At 37.9% G+C, this 21224-nt stretch overlaps 1 protein-coding gene across 6 annotated transcripts in view; it reads left to right on the forward strand.

Moving 5' to 3' along the window:
• Window positions 1–21224, forward strand: part of SYT1 (synaptotagmin 1) — a 316371-nt gene that overhangs the window by 254027 nt on the left and 41120 nt on the right. For all 6 annotated transcript variants that reach the window (XM_021385239.1, XM_021385240.1, XM_021385242.1 and 3 more), the window contains one exon: window positions 10532–10649. In XM_021385239.1, coding sequence (XP_021240914.1) covers window positions 10532–10649 — 118 coding nt within the window. The remainder of the gene's footprint in view (window positions 1–10531; window positions 10650–21224) is intronic.

The raw sequence follows: 21224 nt of genomic DNA on the forward strand, positions 1-21224 counted from the left end.
TTCTATTTCTCAAAATCTTGTAACAATATGTACACAAGAACTGTATGCAGCATCCAAGCTGATCTTGCCAGAAAAGGAAAGTCACCTGCTGCTTCTGCTCTTCTACTGTTGACTGTTTTGCATAGCATTGCACTTGCAGTTCATGGCATGTAGCTTATGACCCCAAATGCTCAGCAGGAAACACTGCCCTGTAAGATATATTTCCTGATTCAGTAGATATTTAGAAATAGTCAAGCTCTTTTTCCTAGGATGTCCAGTGTTTGGTTTTGTCAGTATATAAATGTGATCTCTGTCACTGGTTTCAGCTGACTGGGTGATTTAGCACTTTTTCTGTGACCAACCTGTTGCATTATCATTTACCCTTATGATAATTCTTTTATCACCTGCTTACTTTATCAGTAGAAAAATTAACTTTCATATTCATAAGAACTGCAATATACCTTCAAAAGAACTTTTGCACGTTTCCCTGTTTTGCTTTTACTTGGCAGGTAGCTGAGCACCACACAGTCGTTCACTCACTCCCCACTTTCCCAGTGGGATGGAGAAGAGAATCAGGGAAAAAAGCAGAACTCGTGGGTTGACATAAAACTATTTACTAAGATATAGAAACGCAAAAGGATAACAGTTATGACTGTATATACATCGATATATATATTTGAACGTATATAACAAGCAATTGTTCACCACCCCCCAGCCGATGCCCAGCTAGTCCCCCGAGAGGCAGAAGAGAGCAAGATGCACTCCCACTCCTTCAAAACTCCTTCCACATGATGTCACTTGGTATGGAATATCCCTTTGGACAGTTCAAGTCAGCTGTCCCAATTCTGTTCCCTCCCAGCTCCTTTGGCTCTCACTGCAAATGGCCTTGGCTTTGTACAACACTGCTTAGCAGCAGCTGTAAACATCAGGGTGTTATCAATCTTGTTTTTCTCTTAGAACCAAAAACATAGCATCATATTAGGCAATCTAAAGAAAACAATTCCATCCCAGCTGAAAGTAAAACATCCCTCATCAGCTAAATCTGCAATCTAATCACAGAATGAATCTGGGTTTAGTCAAAAAGGCCCATTTTCCTTATAAACGTGTGACTTCACATTCATTATATTCCGTATCATTTAAACCATCATTAATGCAAACTTTTATGAGTTCTTCATTGTTTTATCTAGGTTTGATAAAAGGCAAATGGCTGATAGATACCACCTCCATCCCACTTGGCCTTTTTTTGAGTAAGACTGGCATAACATTAGCACTGTTCCAATCCTCTGGAATTTCCCTTGTGGTCTAAGACTTATTAAAAATGAACATCATTGAGCCAGAGATCACTTGATAAGTACAGTCTTCTTCCCTAGATTTTTGTAGATGACTGTGGTGACCTCTTTCTTTTTCACTGAAGAGATTAATGAAATTCAGCGTGTGGTACTGATTACTACAACGACCTTTGATGAGCTGTCTTGTCTTCCGAAAGAATGTATTAAAAGAGTGCATTTTTCAAAGTGAAGTAGTCAGAGGAAATGGACAAATAAAAAAGGTTTTTACCTGTATGTATATATCCAAAAACTTGAATATATTTCAGCAGCTTTGTAAATGTACATTCTTGAATGCTTGGTTTAAGAAGTGGGTAGTAGCCAGGTAAGGGTAAGTCAATAGATTTGAATACACATATTTTTGAATTGAGCACAATTTTTTACCAAGCTGAAGTCCAAACTCATAATTCGCAGGATGTACATTAGTTTCTTCATTTTAGCTGGAGCCAAAGACAAAAATATTGAAATCATCTTGAGAGAGTATTTTACATACTTCTGACTTCCCTGAAATGAGAAAGCACTACAGAAAGAGCACTTCTGAGGGTTTTCAGCTTGCCTCTTCTCCAGCTGCGTATTCTTTACTCTATCTCATATTTTTAGAAACTGGAAAAATCTGCAGTACAAAACCTAGGAAGATAGAGTCATGTAAGAAAACTTTCCAAAGGAAAAACAGTGATACAGAACAGGATTTCAAATCATGCCAGTGCTTGTAGAAAAGAAGCAGTGAATGGAAGTAATAGGTGGCATTGATTTGAATTAAATTATGGAGGAAGTAATAAGCCTTCTTCATCTGGATTAATTAGAGGTGGAGAACTGTATTGTCTTAAGGCTTCACCTATTGTCTTTTGATTCATGTCAGCTGTCTGTGGTTTTCCCATTAACAAATCCCATTCCTTTTCAGCTTGCCTGTGCTCTCTTTAGCCTACTGCTTGCTAGCCACTAGGTTTCTAGTTTTAAAGCAACCACATTGTATACTGTCTCCTGTCCAATTGCAAATTTAGGAGATTTTGAAGGCAGTGGCTGTATTGCATGGAGTTTGTGATTTGGAGTCATGGAAGAGAGCTGGAGATAGTACCAGAGAATATAATGGGGCAACATGAAAGCTGAGTAGTATTACAGAAAGCAAGAAGTGAGAGGAAAGAGGACATATATCCACAGGAGATGAATGAACTAGGTTGCATTAGTGTCACTGCAGAAGGAGCCATTTATTTATAACATAGCTGTGACTGATGCAAGGCCATTTTGCCTTGGGAGTTCTTTCCAGGGGAAAGAGGAAAGGAAGCGTGGCTATGAAGGTAATCTGCAGACTCCTGTGGGGTTCTCTGTGTGGATCTTGCAGGTCACTGATTGAGAAATAGAAATTTACTGTATATCTTCAGTAATGGGGTCGCTGAATTCACATGATGGCCTTTCACTGAAGGTGCTAAATTTCAGCAGAATTTAGCAGCAGCCATAGAGAATTCATTGTGTTATGCCACTTACTCCTACCTCCTGGTTTGTTAAATCTGTCTGTTCTGTCTTGTCATTAACTGAAAATGTATGATCGTTTTAGCAAGGACTTTGTAGGTGCCAGGTTTTTGATATAGCACCACATACAGTGCAGCGCTGATCCTGACCAAGATCTGCATATGTTACTTCAAGGGGAAAAAGTGCCTTGTATCAAGATGCTATTTTGGATACACGTAAAAAGTCGGTAATTGATTTGGTTCTTAATTAGAGTTCTCTGCTGTTTACTGACCCTGTGGTTTTTTTCTGATGTATGCTGTAATTTCAGCCCATAGTCAAAATATTTAATTCAATCGCTTTTGGAAACAAGACACTTTCTTGGTAGTGGAAACTGCACTAAGCATTATAGTGCCCATACTTACTTCAAGAGATGTCTTCAAATCATACAATGTACTGTGACTTCCTGTGTCCTATCACAAGACGTCAAGGATTTTCTGTAGAGTGATTGCAATGCACATGTAATTTTCTGTTAATTACAGAAGTGCTTTGTGATTTGACTTCTCATCGTGTCTGATAAGCCAAAACCACCTTTCAACTGTATTTCATTTCCTTTCAGTGTTGTACTTAGATGACTCTCTAGAAGGCTAGCCTCGTGACATGCTATAGTTAATAAGTTTTCCATGCTGTCAAAAGTAATAATATTAATGTGCCATTCAGTTAAATTAATTTTGTTTTGCGCGCTGGCTTGCTTAAACGTGAGTGACATTTAGAAATATGATCAGGCAAGAGCTGAGGAGAAGCCAAGTGGCAAAACAGAGCAAGATGCAATCGTTAAAGCAGAGCAGCCAGCTGCAATCATTCATGGGTAGGCTGGGAGTTACACTGACATCATAGGCTGATTTTCAGTATTTGCTTGATTTTATTCATTCCTCCCTTTCTTGTTTACTTAAGAAATTACTTTTCTTTAATTAAGAACTCAGTACGTCTGGTAGCACAGTCTCTCATTTGGAAATGTAAGGGTGTGTTTCTGCTAATCTGATTTCAAGTGCCGTTAGCCACAGCTTTTCTCATTTGGGAAGATGGCAGCTGATTGTAATGCTTTTAAACGGTTGACCATGAAGTGTCAATTTCTACTAATAATAAGTGTTTTCTCCTCATTTTTTTTCTGCTTTTTAGAAGCAGCAATAGAAGTGCTTTCTCTAAACAGTTAAAAAGGTATTGAAGAGGACTAGAAGAGGAAAGCTGGCAGAACCTGACTTGTTAATTTTTTAATAACATTGGCTGGTTCATATAATTACCCAAGTTGCTTTCAAGTCAGATTTATCATCGCGTTGGAGAGTATTACTTAACTAAGACATGTAGAAGAAATGGTAACGTACTACTAGATATATAGATAGGAAGGCAGAGATTTGTGAAGAATTCGTATGTCAAGTAGCACGCTGTTCAGAGAGTGAGGGGGAAAAAAAAAAGAGGAAAAAAAGGTTGACTTTGTTCCCATAGGAAAGAAGGCTTGTTTGTTCCCTTTAAGTAAAGGTAAAAATAGTGCAGTTGTATGAAAGTTGTATGACAAAGGAGTCAGAGTAGAACTGTAGTAGGGAAAGGACTACGCAATTAAAGCTGTTTCTTTTGGCTCTTCCACACTCTTTCTTTATACTGTGACTGTATCCCTACAGATACCACCTCCTGATACCTTTAATAAATTCACTTTATTTGAAAGAATGTTCCCTGTCTGCTCTAGAACTCCCTTTTAAAACTTACCTCCTGGACCTTTGCTTCTATTTCTGTTCACTGTTCACCTAGCATCAGCCTCCTTTACATCTCTTCTTTAGACTGTTGTCACTGCTATTCGCTTTTTTTAACAGCATTCGAAGCAAGCCCTTTAGATCCTTGCCTCAAGAACCTTCTGTTTCTTCAAGATCTCCTGCTGTAACCTATTTGGCTTTGCTTTGATTCTTAATTTACTTGCCATGTGGCTTGTAACTTAACACTTGCATTAACATGAGTGTCATTTCATGGCCAAGTTTGCACATTTTAAGAGGGTATAACCCATGAAAGCATTTCTGAAATAACATTAGTAAAAGCAAACAGGAGAAATCTTTGATCACAAGTATTACACTTCCATTTTGGAAGAGAAGTGGGTTATTCCCGCCAATAAAGTCTGATCCTTGAATAAAGAGGCACATGGGAGGGCACTTGTCTGTTCATATTTGTGTTATGTTAAAATATTTTCTTCAAAAGTGCAGTAGGTGCAGTCACGAAGAAGGTTCTTCTCTGTCTCCAGAGGCATTTTGCACCTGTTTATTTCCAGCTGTATAACAGTGTGGCTGCTCCATTCATGGGCATGAAATCCTTTTAGACAACGGGGGAATTATTCTGCTCATCCGATTAATGGTTCAGTTGTTAAAATCCTTAAGTTTGTATTGACTGTGTTTATAGTTAAGATTTTACAAGTCTGAAATATCTGTTTCTGTAATCAGACTTTTGTCTGAAAAGGCTGGGAAGAATTCTGCCTTTCCAATTCACTCTCAGGACTTTATCCCCAGACTTCTTCCATCATTTTGGGTATGATGGTACTCTGAGTGCATCCATATTCATGTGAGAATCTGGAGAAGTGCTGTAATAATGGGCTGACACATTAGCTCCAGCCTTGTTTCTCTTTCTGGTTCTCCCTTTTCTTTCCCTGTTTCACTATTTTTAGCCTATTTCTGCACTTGGGATTTTATATCCTTCTTGCTCACTTCGCACTCCTTTCCCTAATTATCTTAATATTGTCTGGTCATCAGTTTCCTGATTTGCAAGAGTAAGACAAAAAAATCTTCTTTCCTGATTGTACTTACTGTAGGTTTGAAATCTTATTTGGTGTTTAACTATGTATTTATCAACAATGCAATGTCTTTAGAGCTAGTAATGTTAAAGATAGCTATTCTGGCAGTAAAATTTCACGCTTAGAGAAAATGGGGTGGGGATTAAAAAAAAAAACCCACAGTATTTCATTTTCCAGTATGATCTCTATTTGACCTGGAGGAACGGTATTTTCCTAATTCTAGATCCCATGTGTACGTGTTGCTAACTCTGCCCACATACTCTTCTGGCAGCTGTAGTGAGGGCCAGTCCAAGCCATCCATTTCTGCATCTGTGGGGTGCTGGTACTGTTATTAGTACGATACCTTTGTGACCAAATGCATTCACAGTTTATTTTCCAAGGCAAGGAATTTGTTGGATTTGAGATCTCTTTATGTCAACAGAATAGCAAGGGCCTCAAAACTGTCCAAAGCCCACAGATGTGGGAATTACAATTAGAGGTTCTGTCATTACTATTTACCTGAGTTTCCTGAATTGTAAAGAAGCTAATTTAGCTTATAATCCACCTTTGTGCTGTCCCTATTTTCTCCATAGAGTTTTAAAACATTTTGATTGGTGTGAAAACTGTATAATGAGCCTTGTTAGCTTGGTATTGCAAATATTGATTAGTGGGAGATTGTGTTTTGGGTCTTCGCCTAAAACCATATTCTATTGTGTTTCTCTCAGGCTTGGGCAAATATCTACAATCAAAACTGGGTTTTGAATTTGGAAACCCACTGCACGGTGTTTATACCCTTTCATCCGCTGACTATTTTTGGAGTCATAGATCCAATTAGGAAAAAAAGTATGATGCTGTGGCTTGTTACTTTGGTATTGTTTTACCAAGAGAGCTGTGAGTGTCAACTTCCTCATAATATCTTACACAAAAATGTGGAGATTGCTTATATTAAGAAGATAGATATCACTGTTAGAGATTCTGCAGTGTGAATGAGAGTAATCTGCATAAATAGCATTTTTCTCAGTGGCTCATTAGGAAAGTGTGCTGTCAAGGCAAAAATGACTACTGACAAATACAAGAAGAAACATGAGACAAGCAAGAGACACTTAGAGTCTTCTCTAAAAAGACCAGGTTCTCAACAGGCCCTCAAATAGCCTTTTCTAAGCTGAAGAACTGTTACCAGTGCTATGTCATTTATGTTCTGCTTCATTGCATCCTCTTTAAATGGAATGAAGTTATGAAGTTGCTTGGATGGAGAGAGTCTATTGATTGGTGTTTAGGCATTATACATGAATAGGTTAATGCCTGTGAACCTCCCAGTTGGAAGTTTCTAACGCTAACTTACAGTTTCTATCAGAGATCAAAGTAATTTACTAACATAAATTATTTATACATAGGGCTGAAAGAAATTCATAATAGCAATAAGGCACCTCCATGAGATAATCACCATACCAGAAGCACTCATCTGTACCTCATAGCCCTGCAGGGGTTTGTAATTATCTCCTGCAAACCACACCTCTAGTGATTGCTTTCTGTTGCTTCATTGCAATGCTGCCACTTCCAGTACTTTGCCTGACAAATATCTTAAAAATACAAAAAAAAAAAAAGCCTACAAACCAGCTTAGGAATAAAAAAAAGCATGTGTCAGCAAAGCAAAAAGGAAAATGCTGAAATGCAAAAAAAAAAAAAAAAAAAAAATTAAGAAATCCATTTATTACAGATTTTAGTGACAGCAAAAAAGTACTACACTTAAGCAGGTACCTGTGTTATCTCTTCAAGTTATTCACTGGAATGAGCCCATCATTTGCTGTTGTTTCCCATAGCTTCCTGGTGATCTGTGGGAAGCTGTCTGTTTATGTGGTGCTGGCTTCTTCTCCGTGCTTCATGCAGCTAAAATTACTTCAAAAGAGGCTAAAAATGCATTAAATACTCTCATAAGAATACTCTCCTGTGTAGACAATTGCAGTATTTGCACAAAGCATGACCTGATTATAGATGGGAAAAGCCAGTGAGAGGTGATGGTCTTCATGGTAATAACTGTTTGTACAGTACCTCCTCTGGACTCTACTGAGGCGCTCAGCTTGGAAAAAAAAACAATCCTAATACAATTTTAACAAATGTTAACAATCCTAACACATACCAGTTTCAACATGAATACAAAAGTACAAAAAAAAAAAAAAGAACAATCAAAGGACCAATTAGAAACATAGCATTAATTTAAAAATTCCTTCCAAAATAGATGCTTAGATAGTATGTCAGTGGCACAGTACATTTCAGAGGAATGCATGTTTCTGTGCTACGTAACCAATGCACTGCCCTGTGAATCTAGGGGTGAGGGCAGAGCCCTTCAGTGTCAGTTGATACGTGAGTACAAAGGTGTCTGAGATGGTGGGGCTAAGATGAGCTTTCACATATCCCGTCTCAGTCTTACTCAGAGGCTAATGAATCAGCCAGGCTAATTTAAACCAAGTCTACCATGTAATAGAACAGGAATGCAAAGAACACGAGGTGGCTGGGTGAGCTGTGATCATGATAACACAAATCAATAAGCAATTGATTTCTTCCATTCTGAACAAGCTGCAAGTGATAGATCAACTTCACCATTACCCCAGCCAACAGTGCTTCCCAAACTGAATGTCAGAGGAGCAAAAGCGTGCTTTGCTATCACCCCATCGTTGCATGCTCAGTTAGAGCAGATTGCAAACTGAAATCTGCATTTCCAGGGTAAGTATCTGTGTTGAGGTTTGTAGCAGCCTATTAAGACAGAGAAGAATAGTGAGTCCTGTCATAAAAATGTGGTTCATGCTGTAAAAGGCATCTTAGGTTATTTCAGGTATGAGTTAAAAATGTATGTTTTTTGACATCAGAATCTCTTCTTTTGAAGAAAATCATAACATCACTGTGGCCTTCCTCGGTCAGATCAAGGTCTCTAACATACTCCTCCCCAGTATCCTCATTCGAGTCTGAAGAGTCGTAATCTATTTAATTGTTCCCCATGCAGAAACTCTGTCTTATCCTTCATCATTCATGCTGCTTTGTTTTTGGAATCCTTCCTCATCATATAATATCCTTTTTGAGGTGGTGGGATACCATAACCACACCAGTTTTCAAGATGTGGGCACATGTATTTGACAGTATTTTATGTGCGATATGTACATTTAACATCATGAGCTGTTTTGTGCTAGTCCATCTGATCATTTCCTAATTACACAGAATTTTGTGTTTGTTCTGTATGTTTTCTCACCATGGTGATCACTGAGTTGATTTTTTGCAGGGAACAATCTCTTGTAATCCCAAGGTCTCATTCCCAACCTGTAATAATCGGTTCAGAATCTATCACTTTATAGGTATTACATTATTTTTGAAGTTTTTTTAAATTAAAGGGAACAATAACTACGTCATGGTGAGAAGTTTTTAAGAGAGAAGATTGCAGTCCTTCAGCAAGAACAGCTTAAGCAGATTCTTGTATCCCCAAGGAAGTCTTCTCAGACAGACCTATGCACATTTTTGGCATGGGAGGAAGATGTAAACTTTGAACTATAGCTGAATATCTCACATGCATCCTTCAGATAGATGTATTGCCGATATTTATTCAAACCTGGACAAAAAAAGCTGTTGTGTTTAAGAGCTATTGAGAGAAGAATGTAAGGAGAGCACAAAAAATAGAATTTATGCTTGCTGTTTGGTAAGGATTTAATTTTCAAAAATGCTCATGCAGACAGAGATATTTTGATACTTATATTACACAAATTGAAACGACTATTTTAAGACTGCATATGTGCTTTATTATCAGTAGAAAGTACTTGTAAAAACAGCTGTCTAGTATTTGTATAGCTAGACATCTATATCTAACTGCTGCTGATGCTGAAAATTTGGCTTATTGCGTAAAGTTCAGATTCTCGTAAATCACCTGGAGGCTTGAGATCCCTTTAGGAAAGAATATTTTGATGCGTTTTCCATGGTGAAGTCCTTAGGACATGAGCTGGCTTTTCTTTGTGAAATACCAAACTACATCTATGAATCTATGAGCAATTGTTATCAGTGGTGTTCCCACAGCTTTTTAGGTAAGGTTCAGCCTTTGTGTCTTTCATCATGGCACTCTGAACTTGAGAAGTTGCTATGTTCTTCTTGTACCTGTGGAATGGGGAAAAGGTGCATAATACTACAAAATTACCTAGTATTGTAACCAAAAGCCTAAATAGACCCCCAAAACGTTTCAACAACCAACCTTCCAATTTATTCTAACAAAGCACTGGAGCCAAAGGAATTGACAGAAATGTACTTTATACTCCCAGAATAAACTGTGGAAAACAGAGCCACAAGGACCATTGTCTGAGAAAGTGCTGTCTGAAATGCCTTAACGGACTGTTTAGTATTGCCTGATTTTTCGTGTCTCAGAGAAAACCTGTTTACTCGCCTAGAGATACCGTTGTGCATGAAAGGAAGGAGGAAAGCAGCTCAGATAATCCTAATGATCATTTTGAAGCAGTAGTCTGCACTTTTCCCTCTCTTGTATCTGCAAGTTTAAATCTGTCATTCCCACTTTTAGGACCCGTGTTACTGTTCAATGGAAAATAATCTAGTTGCTCTGTGTTCATGTTAATTGATTTCCATTGAAACACAAACTGGAAAAAAAATGATGACTTGGTTAGTAATAAAGAGCAAACAGTATCTGTGGGAGTCTGATTGTCCGAGGTAATGTGGTGGGCAGTGTAACTTGCTTTGCAGCCATTGCATCTTGTCCCTTGGGCCTGTACAGGGCAGTCGCTGAAAACTCTAGATGTTACAAGAGAGTTGAGGCTATTATCAAGGATTCAAGCTGAGTACTTTGTGGCAGATCTGTTGTTAATTTGAATATTCTGTTTTAAAACAGGACTTTGAAATGTAATCCTGTTAATTTTCTGTGGGGTTTTCAAAATTATATTTTTAAAAGATTCAAAATAATTTAAAAAATAACACTATGTCTTGTTTGCTTTCACAGCAAGAAAAGCTGGGTGATATCTGCTTCTCCCTCCGTTACGTGCCTACTGCCGGCAAGCTGACTGTTGTCATTCTGGAGGCAAAGAACCTGAAGAAGATGGATGTCGGTGGTCTGTCAGGTACATGCATGAAAATCTGCTTGTAGAATTTTTCAGGATCGTAAGGCAGAAAAACAACTCATCTTCCATTGGAGGGCTCTTTGCTGAGAGAGTAAGGGCTCTTGTTCACTGTCTGAAAAATGCATTTTGTGTTTTCTGAAACATAGGGCATGACTGAGTATATCAGAACTCATTCTAGCTTAAAAAGAGAAATTTCATTATACGCTGCATTCCAGTCCAAGACAAGGTCTGAAAAGTTAAACAGTCAGATAGTGCTCTCTATGCTTTCCTTCTCTCCTGTTACCTGGAGATAAATATGGACTATTTGGGCAAGAGGGAAAAAAACCCTGACTACTATTCCTATTGTCTGTTTAATCTCATAAAATGCGAACATTTCGCTACAGTGTTACTGATAATACATAATAGGCAAACTCATCACAGGTCACTGCTGACTACTGGTTGAGGTGCTAGGATAATTGTTTCTGTATTTGAAGGACTTGGGTGTGATTGCTCCCTTGAGCAGATTTGGGAGTATTCTGCATTAATATGTACAGCAGCAATCACACTGACAGTCTTGTACTTTCGTGAGAGTCAATGAGGTTGATACCTCCCACCTACAGATGGTCCTTGCACCCTTTCCTCATCATAAGGCCACACAGGCAGTGAGTGGGATGATGTATGCCATCCCTAAGGGAGGGTGCCGTCAGCTCAGGGCACTGGGCTGTGTCCCAGGTCCTACTGGAGCTCTGTGCAGGCTTCTGCTCTCCACTGTGTCTGGAATTCTTGGACACAGATTACTGCATGAATTGCCAATTAACTGAGATCAAATTAAATAACAAGATGCTTCATAAGGAGAGGTCTTTAGAGGAGAAGTTTATTTTATATACCTTCTGTTAAAAAGACACAGTTTTTACAGACCATTGAGAATGAGGATACTTCTATCACAGCTCTAGAACTGAACACTTTTACAGCAGTCATTAACACACAGCTGATGTAATTGTTCATCTTGAAGTAGCAAGTGACAAACAGAATAACACAAATGTTTGGCTTTCATTTTCTCATAGTCTTAGCACAAGGTAAGAGGTATATCTAAAGTATAAACAGGAATAGGGGCCTGCTCACAGTAAGCCTGTAGGTTCCATTTACCACCTTTGATGAACAGTAACATGAGGACCTTCACAAAGCAAAAGGAGATGAGGTCTCTTCCTAGTCTTACTACTCTTACTCTTACTACTCTTTATTTTACTTGCTTCTGAAGTCTTCTGCTGTACAGCAATAGACACCATAAAGTAAAAGACATGAAGATACTGTTGTAGTTGTTACTGAATCATATCTAACTTTCTGAACACCCATTCTAAAACGTGAACACATCAGTATTTGTTTCTTTAACACTTACACTGAACCAGTTGCACATTAAATTTCTTAAACACTTTCCTAATCATTTCCTAATGAAAATTTTCATCCTCATAGAGAGGAAGTATGATAGTTTTGTTTTGTTTTGTTTTTTAACTTAAGTAAAGATCTAAGAGCCAAAGCATCTATATTCTTCTCCAAATTTTGAAAGAAGTGTGATGGATAATGGCTACAAAACTCATAAGAAAAGAAAGGATCAAGGAAAGTACTAATGAACTGAAAACCTTCTACAAGCTTCTGATGAAAAATATAATGCACTGTGTTGGAAATAACCCTGAATGTGCTATATGTTGAAGTGCCAGAACAGAGTAAAGGGCATTCAAATGCATTTCTGAGGAATTACAGGTTTTGTTCTCCTTTGTAGAGCCATACCACACTTGAAACATTGTGTTCTCTCAGAGACAAACAAACCCAATGGGATGCCATGGTTGTAGTAGGAATTCAGGAGTCCCTGACAGTGATAAACAGCAGCTAGTATGGTATTCCTGAGGCAGTAATTATAGATGGCTTAAAATGGATCCAGTATCTTTCATTAGGGAATTTATCTTTTGAATAAATTATGCAGAAATAACTTTTAAAATCCAGCTGAGATTCTGTTGTCATTATTCACGCTAAATAATACCTGCTTTCAGAGCATGGTACTGTTAAGTGCTAGTGAAGGTGACAGGATTTTATCTCAATTAGGGAACACTTTCCCCTCTACTTTGTTATTTTCTCTAGACACTAAAATTGCTTTTCGTTTTGCAAAACTGAAAGTTTTACATTGCAGTGGAGGTGGGAAAACGCTAACAATCAAATGTTATCTCAGACTGAATGCTACTTATATGTTCAACAGCACTTACTGTCACCAAAGGAAGACCATTAGCAAGGGGTGAAAATTATGTAGGTGTCACAGACAGAAAAAATAAATTAGAACTTTGACAAAAATTGCCAAAAAGTCTCTCTCTTTTGAGCTTAAGATATTTAGAGTTTAGGTTCTTTTCTGTTATTCTCTCTTGTTTTGGAGAAGATACTGGAAAAGCAGAAAATAGGCAATTGGAAATGGCTCCTCTTCCTCTTGCATCTAGCCGTTTTGCCTCTTAGTGGAGCTTATCTGCATTTCATGAAGGAGGAGCAAGGCCCTGGCTTCTGCAGGAGGTCTGCCAAGCATTCACAGCAAACAGCAGGCAGCTCTGCAGTTTCCTTCTGGCTGCTGCCCTGAACATCTTGAGTATTACTGCTTCAACTGAATATCTGCTTTGCTCCTCAGTGATGGGAAAAACTTTAGCAATTATGTATCTGTTGTCCCAATACTAAGAGCAAGACAGTCACTGCGGCTCAGCAGGCTTCTGAACTTCTTTTTAATTGACCAAAAATTGGAATGCATCCTTAACTATGGTCAATTAGACTTTAAAATATGCTTGATTTTCAGCATATTTATTTATACTGTGTAGAAATAGAGCACAGTTAATAAAGTACCAAAAGTATCAAAAGCAAGAGATAAAACAAAGTAGCTTTGTTAGCATTGTTCTACTGGTGATACCTTAATTCCGCTAGTCAGTCTGTGTGTCCCATTGAATGGTTACTACAGTTGCAAAGAAAGTCTTTATCTCCACCATTTTGAACTTTCCATAAATTTTATAGACAGTCAAAAGCCAGGCATAAGTTACCTCAGATAATAAAAGACAACAAACTAATCATGAAATTTATTAGACTCCTCGTAACAAAACCAGATCACCCAACTGAGCAATAAACTCCCAGGTCTTAAACTTAATTGCAACATCAGGCTGTGGCTAAAGCAAATCTTGGCTGAAGCACTGGAACTGTTCAGCCTGAGCTCATCAAGTCACCGCAACAAGTGGAAATTATTACTTCTGGTGAGAAGTAAGGGCCTCTGGCAAACAATTATGCATGTTTTAAAATGGCATTTTAATTATTTAAATTACTTTCAAATGCATTTTTAATGAATCTGACATCTGGCAGGTGAAATGTAGGAATGTTAAGTATAAGGAGATTATTTTTATTTGTCTAAATTTGATAAACTGGGGTTACATGGAATTATAGGCATACTTCACCCCAAATGTCCAAGAGACCTAGAAGCTTCTGTCGTACTGAAAATCAAGGGAACTTAGACTCAAGTCACTATGTTTGGTTTTTTTAATTGCTTGTAGATGATTTGCAAAACTGGAAGGTTTTAAAACCAGCTTGCAGTTTAATCTCTCCAAACAGCCCATAAAGACACAGTCCAACTAATTCCTCCATAAGGGCACAGTGCAGCTCATCAATGTGTTTCAGTTCACAAGGGCTGTCTATGAATTATGGTGCGTTATTCAGGTTTACGTTCTCCTCTTTTCCAGAAAGAGGAGATATTATCTGCAGCTCCCCTGTGAGATATTCATTTAAATCAGTGGTAGTGATTTCAGTTACTGATTTAAATAAGTATAAAGCTTTTATCTGAAGTCATTTTAATCTTGTATTTATTGGGGTTTTTTTCTTATTTTCTGAAGAAAAAGATGCTGGTTAAACCCTTAGCACGTCTGACTAGCAGATAAATGCAATAAATACAGTGCTTTTTATTACACAGAAAGATTCCCAATACCAACACACATTTATGTAGGCAGTTCTGTAGATTTCAGCATGTTTAGCTGTAGCTGGCATTTATGTTCATTTTTGTTCCTAACACAAAATAAAAGCTTTCAGTTCAATTTCCAGCAGCTTTCCCTGCTTTGACTGAGCCAATCTTTGAAATAAATTACCTGAGATGAGTGCTGGCACCTGAACAGTCTGTTGTTGTGGCTGTTTAGCTACCCAGGCCCTTTAGCTTAAATGCCTTTTCTTAAGAAGTTCAGTGACTGTATGTATTACTGACAAAAAAATGTTTTATTTCTAAAAAGTATCATCTCTTTGTAGCTGATTATAATTTCAAACTTTAACATAGATTATCTTCTTTTTGGTATTCATTTCAACAAGGTTCTTCTAAAGAAACTCTGAACAGATATTGCATTTTTGTTTTATGTTATTTCAGTATGCTTTGATTTTAGTCATTCTAATTACCAGGAATGTATCCTAGTAGGAAGCTTTTTCCTCCCCTTATCTTTGCCCTGCTACCTCTCACCATCCCCAAGGTCAGACCCAGGTTACTGATGGAGATGAGGACCCAACTAGAAAAGGCTCAGCTACCACTTAGGAACTGTTGTAGCCCAGTTCACAGATTATAGTAACCCCTAAACTGTATCCATTTATGCCAAATTACTGTTTAGGAAGAAATGCTAAGGCTATGATTGGATCTGTGTGATCTTCCTTCTGCAGGAAGCTGCAGATACAGCCGCAGCAGAAAAAGCAGCCTATAATCCAGTCCATCATGTGTGAAAGTTAATCTCAATATTTATAAGCTATAAATAGAAAATACATAGCACCTCTTTGTATCTGTCAAGGAAATATTATAAATCAGAACCATCTCAGGGGACCAAATGGTACTCCATCAGAATAAATCTGGGTTTCTACGCTTATACATTTATTTTAAATACTACATTCAAATTCAAAAGGCCTTGAATGTCTTATAAAAGATTTGAAAAATAAAAATTTTGTTTAGAGACTGGTTCTTTGAAGACAGAGTGAAGGCTCATGAATTATGCAGACAGAGCATTCACTTTAATAACTTCATTAAAACATAAGAAACCTTAAAAGCTATCTAACACAAATGTATTATTATGCAAAGAGAAATACTCTATTAGTGCCATGGCATTTCTGTAATCCATATTGTAACATGATTCTGTGAGTATTAGGGGAGAGGGAAAGAATGTTATTAAAAGACAAAAATAAAAAACAGACACCACCACAACAGCTGCATTCACAGCTAACCTAATCCAAAAGAATCCAACAGAGATCAGTACCAACAAACATTTTAAGATGTCTGCTTCCAGTGAGGATTTCTATAGTACCTAGTGTTCAATATCTCTGCTGCAGTAGTGACTGGCAGAACTTCCAGCAGTAGATGGCTGCAACAATACATCTCGCTAATGCTTGCAAAACAGTCTCACAGCGTCACAGTAAATTCTCTTTGGGTTTCAACAGTGGGAAAAGGACCAGTCTCTGTCATATTAAACTCCTTCTGCCCTACCCAGAGCAATGTTCCTGGTGGTGACATCTTCTGTAGGTCTGGGCAGGGGTGAGGGGTCTTGTCTAAAATAGTTCTCTTTTAGTGGGTAAATAAAGTCTTGGGGAGTTGTTTCTTCTAATCTCAATTCAGACCTTTGACACCAGATCACCTGAAGTGATGAGCTGAAGAAGATAGTTCCAATGTCAAAAGACAGTAAAATTACAATTTCTTCATCATAGAAGACATGTTAATGGATACATTAATGGATAAATTAACTCCCATATTTCAGTGCAATTTGCAGGTTCTTATAAAGAATCTGCTAATTAATTGTCCATTTTGGAGCAAGTACACAATTTCCACTGAATCATTTGCTACGGGCTATTTCACACAATAATATATTGTATTAGATCAACCATCAAATGCAGCAGTTCCTACAAAGAAGCAACGTCAAATTGTTCTCCTCTTTTTTTTTCCTCGTATGTCTCAAATGAAGAAAAAGAGATTGTGCTAGCTGATTAACACTGAAGTTGTACAAAACCTTTAAGCATTGCTCTGAAAAGCCTTAGTAATCTTAGGACAAACACTATGCCACAAAAGTGCCTGGGTTCAGGAGGTGTTTGAACAGCTTCTTCATTTGAGAAAGGAAAGAAAGCTTATTGTACGTGTACATCTCCTTAATCATTCACCCTGACCAAAGGTACAGGAGATCAGCACCCAGCTGTGAGGACTGTCAGTCACTGGGCAGAATTTTCTAGCACTGCTATTGCTTCCCTCCCGCTACTCCTTGAAAAAGAAAGCCTGGAATCTTCTTATTCTTTTATTTGAATATCCACATCTAAATAATGCATTTTGTGTGTGTGTGTATGCTCCTTTCTGGTTATAGTATGTTTGTATTTGCTTATGTAGTCTCAGAGCAGGCGTGAAAATGTGTGTTAATTACTTATGTGAAAATGAGATGGTTAATACTTCAAGTTTTCAGACTCTACAAGAATTGCACAGCAATATGAGTGGCTGTAAAATAGATGTAGAAACAGTGTAGATAGATTTGGGCATCCTTGGGGAAATTAGTCAGTTCTCTTACGAGTAAGTTTAATTTATTTTTACTCTCTGAAAATGGCAGCCTATTTCTTTTTTTAATGGATTAGAAGAAAAAAAAAATATGAACTCAAAAAGAAAAATGCCCTTTCTTCATCTCTGTAAGTGCAGTTTAGATGAGTACTTAAATGTTCACAGGAAGTGAGAAAAGTATGATTGAGGGGGGTTTCCTTTTTAGGACTACACAAAATTATACAGGTTTGTATGACAGCGTGAGCAGTACATTAGCACTGTTACACAGTTGAAGTTTGATGAAGTTTCTAGCATTTTCTGAAGAAAAAGAGACAACTTTGAAATTATACTAATGAATTGCTTTAAACCATACTTGCATTTTTTGTTTGATTAATCCTATGCAGGCAAGAAGGACGTTTAGTTTTTGCTAGGCCTTTATGGTGGTTACTTCCTATAGGCCTCCTAACGCAGTTTCTGAAGCGTAGCTCGTTTGTGTGTGCATCCCAATGAAAGAAACATTTTAAAGATTATATCCCAATCCTGAGTTATACCTGAAATGAGTAGGGGTTGTGTACTGAGAGGAGAGCTGCAAGTCTCCTCTGGTACATTGTGCTGGAAATACATCCGTGAGGGCAGAGAAAGTGTTTGCATTAGTGCAGTGAGAGAGAGAGGGAAAATGGCATTTCTGCTGCTTTGTCAGTATCCTTAAATACATACATGCTTTATTTGTGCTAGTTTTTCAAATCTGCTCCCACATTTGCTAAATGAAGCTCTCCACTGGCAGCTACAAGATGTCATTTCAATAAAAATGAAAAATAAATTTTCCCATTGCCATTTCCAAAATTCAGTTTCCAGAAGCTTCCTAACAGAAGGCAGAAGTCAAGTCATGCCTTTTCTTCTGTTGAGATTAACCCCAAAAAAGTTCCCATTACCCTTCTCTAGGTAACAGAGATAAATATAACCTTGTTGCTGACTGATATTGACATGCCAACATTTAGTTATTCTCATTTTTCATGCACCTCAGGAGAGTCAAATGAATCTCGATTCTCTTTCCAAAAATTTTATCCCCCACTTTCATTCCATGACCCAATTGGTGAGGTAGAAAAGCCAACATCTGGGGCTTGCTCCAGCCTGCCGGCACAGAACCCACTGTCTTAGAGCCACCAAATAGAGTCGTCAGTCAGAGTGTTTTGATTAGCTGCCGACAAGGTGAAAAACTGAAGACTAGAAATGCTACTTTCCCCCAACACTACTCCCCCCCCAACTCTGTAATGATATTCCTATGTTGTAGAGGCTGGAATTTATCTGGGTTTAATTCCTAGCTACTGTTTCTTGTACTTTTATTTATTAGCTGTTGAAGTCAACACAGCAAGTGTTGATCCTTGTCTTCACAAGGATCTTCTGTATGATGATAAAGTTCTCTTTACATCTTCTTTGGAAAAAAAATGGAAGAACAATTGAGCTTTTCGGCATATTATCATAAAGTGTGTTTATCACTTCTGTGAAACTTCCACATGTATTGAAGAGGAAGAGAAGGCTGGGTATGAGTGATCTATCTACACAGTTTAGTTTGTTTAGGACAGCTGAGGTGCTAGATAATTGTTTTGCGAGGCTAAAGGTAAGAGGAATCTGAGGAATCACTCATAAAAATATGATTGTTTTTAAGCTAAAAACTGTTTCTTCTGAGTTACAGAAGTGTTGTTGAATAAGATGCTTGCTTCTCTCAACTGATGCATGTCACTAATATAATGCAATAGCAAAACTGGAAATATAGAGGGAACATCTCTTGACATTTTGTAGTCATTAGCCCAGGAATTTTAGCTTGTAGGAGGAAATTAGGATTTTTTTCCATTATTGTTTGTTATGCTGCCTTTTTGCTGTCTTGCTGAAGAATATGCTATTGCACATTCCCTACTTGAATTCTTTTTGTTTCTACTGAGCTGTCCACGTTTACAGATATTTTTTACTGCCTTTAAATCAAAATAATTTATGTGCGGGGTTTTCTTGTGGCATCCCAACACATTAGATATTAACATAATAAATGAATAGTAAAATATATAATACTTACTAAGGAAATACACAAATACAGCACAGGTCACATAGCATCTGTCTAGTATGTACGCCAACAGATATAAACTTGTTTACTTGACTGTAAAATTCAGATGTTATCTAACACAACTGACCAATGCCCAGTGAATAATATTTAGATTTTTTCTTGCAAAACATGCCTACAAGGAAATCTGTCATAAGGAATCCCACCCACTGGAAAGCCAAGTTGTTTTCTACTTGTGAAGGCAGAATGGAGGATTTATTTGTAAGCTCTGTACTGTGAGCTTTATCACAACATAATATTATCTCTCAGATCTGAGTTTGTCGAAAAACAAGTATCAATACAGATACATATTTTTAAAATGTTCATGATATACTAGTAAGTTCTATCTTTTAAATAATGGCACACAAGATTTTCAGGATCCAAACGTAATCTCTGCAGCTCAGCAGCATCTCTGTAGGAATTGCTTCAGGTCAGAGAAATAAGGGTTTTGTTTAATCTCTGCTATCAAACCTGCTTAGTGGTACCTTTTTTTTTTCTGATTCCTGGTGGTATCATAGACCACTTCATACATATGGGTCTACAGGTTAAGTCCCACCTTTCCAATGTAAAGAATATGGTAATGTCCCTATTCAGCCCTACTGAGAAAGCATCTTCATTTCTGTTTGAGTCTCTCTAGAAATCTGTGCAGTACAGCTGGCTCCAGGGCCGTTATCATTATCATATTGTTGTGGGGGGCTGTGTTTCTGCAGCAGATTCCAGGAAGCTGTTGGAGTACTCAGCTACATCAGTTGCTTCCCATCAGCAAGCTATCACATGCTTGTCAACAGTTGAAGGATGCTAAAAGTGTTGATTATGCAAGATGATGGGTTTTTTAAGTTCAGAAGCCCTGGCTATGTGGGATGTGAAGAAATGCTTATGTAACAATCTGACAGCATCAGCAAGTCTTGCACTGCAGATTGTTTCAGCTGGTTGGGAGCTAAGTTAATTCAGGCTGCTCCCTCATGGCTAAAAAAAATAGAGGAGAATGTTTAATTAAAAAGATGCTGCACGATACTTGACAAAGTATTTGGGATTTCAGTCTGGAAAGCAAGGCCGGGTGGAGGGGGACAAAGTTGTTTGTGGGGGAGGTTTCTTGCTATTGTCACTCAAAGTCACTTTCACTGGGGCTAGGCAAGCTTAAAGGGTATCTGATCATGCTCCTCCATGGGCAGTAGAAGTTGGGGTCTGGCTCAGACGTTCCTGGAGACCATCCACAGTGCCCTATTGCTGAAGGACATCTACTTCAGGAAGCTGCTGCCTGGCTTCAGGTCAGAAAACATCACTTGACAAGAACAGTCCTTCCATCAGCAGCTCTGCTCATCCTTTGTGTCTGGTAGCAACTACAGGAGAGCAAGCCAGTGATTTCCTAAACTGACAAGTTCTTTCATCTTAATTAGTCAAGAAATAGACCCAAATGTGGGGCAGATGTTGCTTTTATCTAATCTGAACCTGGATTGCTTCTTTCTGATCAGGGTATGGATTCCTCTCTCAACAAAATGGAGCAGTCAGAGAGAATCCACCCCCAAAACACTGGCAATCATTTATGTTTTATAAGTGAAAATTATTCAGACAAGCACATCTTCCACATTCACCAGTGCATGCTTTTCTTTATATACCTAATATGTCTGTGATATCTAAAAAATGCCAGTTGCAGCAGTCTCTAGGAATTGTGGCCCTCAACTGCAGATTCCATGAGGTAGAAGGGGACATGGACTTGATAGCTTTTCAGCTTTGAGTTAAGCTTTGCACTAATGAAATGTTCTGTCACATTAAGAGTTGGCTACAGCCCAAGGCCAACAGTAGCCCTCTAGTAATTTAAAATACAGTTCCATGAGCACAGGAATTATAGGGTATGATTTCATTTAAATTTCAGAGTGTGACTGGTTATTCTGATGTCTAAAAAAATACACGCTTCAACTGAAACTTTTGTCCAGTCTGAAGATCCATAATATCTCTTTCACACATG

This window comes from Numida meleagris, chromosome 1 (genome assembly GCF_002078875.1).
Source record: "Numida meleagris isolate 19003 breed g44 Domestic line chromosome 1, NumMel1.0, whole genome shotgun sequence".
NCBI lineage: Eukaryota > Metazoa > Chordata > Aves > Galliformes > Numididae > Numida > Numida meleagris.